The 6,266-nt window shown below is 42.9% G+C and overlaps 1 protein-coding gene and 1 long non-coding RNA gene across 2 annotated transcripts in view; both read left to right on the plus strand.

Moving 5' to 3' along the window:
* Positions 1-6,266, plus strand: part of LOC116700107 (uncharacterized) — a 17,312-nt gene that overhangs the window by 10,564 nt on the left and 482 nt on the right. The gene's annotated exons all lie outside the window — the stretch shown is intronic.
* The window catches only part of pho (phoenix), a 5,814-nt gene continuing 482 nt past the window's right edge, over positions 935-6,266 (plus strand). Inside the window, exons 1-5 of the mRNA XM_032532962.1 lie at positions 935-1,360; positions 1,937-2,219; positions 2,306-2,430; positions 3,601-3,643; positions 3,726-6,062. Coding sequence (XP_032388853.1) covers positions 1,155-1,360; positions 1,937-2,219; positions 2,306-2,430; positions 3,601-3,643; positions 3,726-6,062 — 2,994 coding nt within the window. The 5' untranslated portion in view covers positions 935-1,154. The remainder of the gene's footprint in view (positions 1,361-1,936; positions 2,220-2,305; positions 2,431-3,600; positions 3,644-3,725; positions 6,063-6,266) is intronic.

Here is a 6,266-nt window from a genome sequence, read left to right on the forward strand (position 1 = left end):
TAGAGAACATTCCCCTAACGTTGCAACCTTTAGAGAACGTTCCCCTAACGTTCCCCTAACGTTATCCTAATGTTGTAACCTTTAGAGAACGTTCCCCTAACATTATCCTAATGTGACAACCTTTAGAGAACGTTCCCCTAACGTTCCCCTAACGTTATCCTAATGTTGCAACCTTTAGAGAACGTTCCCCTAACATTATCCTAATGTGACAACCTTTAAAGAACGTTCCCCTAACGTTATCCTAACATTGCAACCTTTAGAGAACGTTCCCCTAACTTTATCCTAACGTTGCAACTTTTAGAGAACGTTCCCCTAACGTTCCCCTAACGTTGAAACCTTTAGAGAACGTTCCCCTAACGTTATCCTAACGTGACAACCTTTGGAGAACGTTACCCTAACGTTCCCCTAACGTTCCCCTAACGTCGCAACCTTTAGAAAAAGGTCCCCTAATGTTCTTTTTTAACATTCCCCTAACCTTTATCAACCATGATACCAATTGTATTATTACTTTAAACTGTGCATGAGCAGTAAATTATTTGTTATATATTAGCAGGAATTAATGAACAGGCAAACTTGATGAGATTTAACACTTTAATATACAATTTAAAAAATTACAAAAAATATATACAAGAATCAGAATCCCTTTTATTGGCAATATTGACACATAATAGTGCAAATGTAGTGTGCAACATGTGATGATTCTTGTGATGCCAATTACATGAATTAATTTCATTATTTACATCATGAAAATGGCTTTGCAGATCAATTTCATTTGCTTGTGTGAAAAAAAATTATGAACTGATTCAGAATTACCCTGGACGCTGTGGGAATCGGTGCAGCCGAAAGCGGAAGTACAACCAGAGAAACCTCTTGCTCCTTTGAGCGACGTCTGCCTCCTCTTTGATGATTGGTCAGCTGATCACTCGTCACGTTGATGACGTCAAAACACTTCCTGGGGAAACGGAATCACACGTGTAGTGTGTACTACTCTGTTATTAACTGTGTTTTGATGCAGCTCATTGTTGTTACGCGACATTAGCGAGATGCTCAGTTTATACATATTCTTATGAAATCGGATCTTTAACTAGATGCGAATACCACATTTAGAGCATCTCTTCCGTACCAATGTAGACCTTCTTTAGCTAAGCTACACAATGGCCCGGGTGCCTGGTTCTCTAACTCGGTCTCGGACTCGATCTGATGCCATGGCTGAAGTCGTATCAGCGGAGTCGTACCCCGCTGTCCTCGAGTCATCCCCTCCAGGCTATGTGGAGAAAATATCGCGGTATTTTGAGTCATCGGTGGGACATAGCAAACAGGATAAAGTACCGGTATGTAACGGACCGGCAGAGGCAGAAAGGTAAGGGTGTACCTGTAACTCACAACTTAAACTTTATTTTGACCATAAGGCATACAATGAAAACAACAGAAGCGAGAATGGGGGAAGGGGGAGGCAGGGGGGGGGGGGGGGGGTGACCTGGATACCATTTTATTTTTCCTATTATTATGTATGTATATGTATGTGTATATTGTATCTAATGTTTCATGTTATATATTCTGTTGTTGATGATTTTCTGCTGTAACACTATAATTTCCCATTTTATTGGGATCAATAAATATCTATCCATTTATCTATCTATCTATCTATCTATCTATCTATCTAGAAGACTAACAGTGACCTTTCATCAACTTAGACATTTGCCAGTGTACACAGCACAGCATCAATAACGTCTGAAAAGGCGTAAAACTGACAAAAAACTGCAAATGCTATTAATAAAGTGCAAAATGACCAAGCATCTGGAATACATGACCAACATGTCTTCCATCAGAACACAAATTGTCCACATCGGAGACACACACGTCATCACATGTCACTATGATGATACAGCGTCTCCTGCGTGCTTACTGGATGCGATGTCTAATTGTGTCTCCGCAGTGACTCGGGAGACAGCCTGTTCTTAACTCAGAAGTCCGTCCCCGAGGCTGTGAGATCAAGACGACAACGCCGCCACAGCTTGAGGTCGACGCCCATATCTCCCAGGGATCTAGAAGAGCCGTCCAGAAGCGAAGACAGTCCATCGTCCTCCTCCCATGAAGAATCCAAAACGGACAAAGGGAGGAGGAGAAAGAAATACACACTGCCAAAATACCATTTCCCTTTCCTCGCAAAGTGTAAGCACAGAAGCACGCTGTTACCTGTCCAGAACGCAAGCCTTCACGTAAGGAGAACCAATACCTAATACACACTAGTTTGCTGGCTGTTGTATAACTTTGCAATAAATGCTAACGTGTTTTCTTTTTGCAGCATTATGTGATGGGAGGCTTCTTTAACTGTGTCAGAGACCTGTGGCAGGGCTATCAAAGACCACATCTGGAACCATCTTTACCAACCGTTGACGTGGATGGGCAGGACCTGTCTCCATTATCAGAGTAAGTCATATTAAGGAAGAATCATGCCGTCAAAATTGAAAATCAACACTTTTGTTGACGCTTTTTATCGATGTTTTTAACCTTTTCTTACGTTTTCTTGTCCCTTTTTTCAACACTTTTGACGCTTTTTTTTTCCCCAATGTTTAACACTACATAACACTAACTTCTTAACTCTAGTTTTACAGTTATTTTTTGAATTCATGGTCAAAGACCTCATTTTTAGGAAATTATACCTAATGTTTGAGTTAGAAAAGCAGAAATTAGGAATTTATTGAGACTAAAATTAAAGGAATGGATGTTGACGGATAATCACAGACTGGAATATGTCAACTTTTACTCAATACTATTTCAAAAACACTTCAATGTGTTTTTCAAATGCTATAAAATTGAATAAGATACCCCAAAATGAATGAAAGTAGAGATTTATACTTGGCAAAGAGCGTTGTGTGGAATCAATCATGCTATTTTGGGGATTTAAAAAGAACACTGATATAGGAAAACGGGTCAATTTGACCCGAGGACAACATGAGGGTTAAGACAGTAGCCTAGATTCACCAACACCCAGTAACAGACCTATCTAGAATCCCGCTATTTGTAAGTACAATTTCAGAGAAACTGGTCTACATAGTCGTTTTCTTTATAAATCAGTCTAGTTTCCTGGCTTTATGTAGTACAGGGACAACCCTCATGAAAGAAACTGAGATGAGGAAATCTAGATTCCATTAAACTATTTGGTGCTACTTGATCCGAGTGTGTTTTTATACACTTGATCACAAAAACTTTAACTAGGTAAGGGTTTCAGAGGGTGGTCTGTAGCAGTTTTTAACAGTTTGGCCTCCATATCTTTCACGTAGAGAGATTCTGAGTAAAAGAATACTTCTTGGTTCCCCAAGGTGAGGGCCACTACTGTTTAATCCAGGAGATAAAGTGTTAATATTTGAAAATGGAAACCTAAAACCAAACCTCTTTCTACTAGAACGCGTTATGACCATTATTTATTTTATTTGATCATTTATTATAATGTGTTTGTTGTGTTTTATTGGGTGGTTTTCTCCTTTTTTTTCCCCCATTTGCACTGTTCATACAAGCTTTTCTGTCACTTGTAAAGCCCTTTGAATCACACTAACCTGCATTAAAATAGATAATAAAACACATATTTTTCTGGTATAGGGAAGACGAGGAGAGGCCAGAAGATGAAGACATAAAAGTGGTGGTAAGCATGCTGCTAAAGATCTTGGACCTTTGTAGTATTTCTTCTTTGTGACGATGGCTATAATGTGTGTGTCATCCTACAGGAGAGGAAACATTTTGTGGCGCCATCAAAAGCAAAGAGCAAACAAACCTGGTGCAAGCCGGTGAAACAGCAGAGGAGGGGGGAGGCTGGTACAGAGACCCCTGATCGCGGAGGGTCTTCAAGCCGAGTTCGGGGCCAGAGGGAGAGGAATGATGAACACAGAAACTTTACTCTACGTAGTAAAACGCCGAAGAGACGCCTCACCCGAGAAAACCAAGCAAGTGATAAAGAGCCGGGCAACTACAACGATGCAGTTTGTGAGCCGCGAAAGCCTCAGAGAAAGCACTCCACTCCAAAAACCACTGTAACAGAGCCTCAAACTGATGTTTCCCACGTAGAAGATCTGTTCCAGGCAGGACAGGCCGGGGACAGACCTGAAAGGCCAAGTCTCCCCCACAGTCTCTCAGATCTCTTAATTGACCCTAATAATGACAGCATACGCGATGAAGCCCAGGTAAAAAAGAGGAAAAAGAAGAAAAGGGGACATCATGGAAGTGGAGACGGAGGACAGAGCCAGAGTCAGGAAGAGCCGGGGGGTCTGCATGCTGGAACATCTGTAAACATGGATGTAGAAGAGACCCCCGGCCCGTCTGGGGATAACAGGGCAGAGACTCCTGCAACGCAGGCTAGTGATCAGGTGGAGTATAATGAAAGAAATGGGACGGAGAACATGTCCCGTGATGATAAAATACTGAGCCAGGAGGAGAGGGACATGCTCGATTCAAAACACAAGAGGAAGAAGAGAAAAAAGAATAAATCTTCATCAGATGTTAGGCAGGACGTTGATGGAAGCTTTGAGTCTGATGTGAGAGCGGAGGAGTCAGTATTTACAGTGAGCTGTAACATGAAGGATGGTAGCAAGGAGAAGAAGAAGAAGAAGAGGAAAAGTGGTGAGGATGTTGAGCATTTCCAGTCTGGCGCAGTTGCCGAACCCCTAAATGACGATGCTGAGAAACCAAAGAGGAGGAAGAAAAAAAGGAAAAAAGAAGAGGAGCTTGTAATTCCAGAGCAATGTGAGGAGGAGGAGGAGGAGGAGGAGGCATCGAATAGGACTTTAAACACGCCGCCAGTGTCAACAGACCAATTAGAGGAGTCAGGGAATTGTTTGGAAAGTGCTGCAGCTTCTCAAGAAACATCCGAGTCCAGTTCTGTCAAAAGGAAGAAGCAAAAAAAGAAGCGACAGTCATCCTCTAATGCTGCTGCTCGAGATGAAGAAGAGGGTGTAGATGTGAGCTTATGTATGGATGATTCTGTAACTTCAGCTAAAGGTTCAGGGACGTCTCTGGAAAAAAAGAAGACCATCTTTGAGGGGTTTGATGTCTCTTACACTCCTGAAGAAAATCCAAAAACTGTAACTAACACCCAGAAACCAAAGGAGGGTCTCGGAGATCAAAATGCTGAAATGGTGACTAAGGAAAAGAAGAAGAAGAAGAAGAAAATGAGCAGGAAGATCTCAGAAGACACAGTGGCGCAAAGCGATGATTGTGTGTCTGTGCAGGAAAAGGACAGGAAGAGGGCCTCGGCCTTCCTCGTTGCTGATGCAGAGGAAAACGATGCCCGGGCCCATGGGGAACACAACGCAGAAAAACCCCTCGTCAGCGCTGGTGACTTGGAGCAACTTCATGATGGGGTCACAAAAAAGAAGAGGAAGAGGAAGATGTCTGAGGAGCACAACGTGGATTGTGAGGATCCAAACAGAACATGTCAGGGTGCTTTGCTTGAACTCATTGACACAGGGTTGAAAAGGAGAAAGAAACCACGGATGGGAAATGAAAGTAGGTCAGTAACCCCCGCGGAAAGATTGGAAAGCACAGCTGACGTGGACGAAGGGGCTGTGGTGTCAAAAAAGAAGAAGAAGAAGAAGAAGAAAAAGCGTGAAGACGAGCCATGCCACTTGATCCAAGAGGGTCCTCCAACTGCCACTGAAGATGCTGAACCAGTTAGATCTACACTGAGGACCTGTCCCTCAGTTTCACCCAAGAAAAAAGGCAAACATGGTCGCGGTGCTGAGGAAACTCCGGATCTGGTTGGACGTGCTTCAGCATCTCCAGAGACACTTGGAAATCAGGCATTAAATGATAGGACCGACGAGAAGAAGAAGAAGAAGAAGAAAATGAAATCCACTGATAGTGTTGTGCTTGAGGGGAGATCGCTGACCAAGTCTGCTGAGTCAGAGCCCCGAGAAAACAAAAAGAAGGAAAGAAATGAGCAATCACCTGTCCCCATCATATCTGAGACTTCTCCCTCAACATTGCAAGTGTCTTTAGACAGTATCATGAAAACCAAGCAGAGAAAGGTCAAGCGGAGACTGCTTAATCCCAGCGAGGACTTCCTTACAGACTGCTAGTACTCCAGTCTGGTCTTGGACTCGAGTCCGGACTCGAGACCGTTTTTCTATGGTATCGGTCTCGGACTCGTCTCGGACTCGCTAGTATTTGGACTCTGACTTGTCTCGGTCTCGGCTACTGATCTGGCCGAATATGGCATTTGGTCTACACCGAGTCCAGGTGTCTTTATTATGTTGATAATAATATTGGAGGGA

This window comes from Etheostoma spectabile, chromosome 13 (genome assembly GCF_008692095.1).
Source record: "Etheostoma spectabile isolate EspeVRDwgs_2016 chromosome 13, UIUC_Espe_1.0, whole genome shotgun sequence".
NCBI lineage: Eukaryota > Metazoa > Chordata > Actinopteri > Perciformes > Percidae > Etheostoma > Etheostoma spectabile.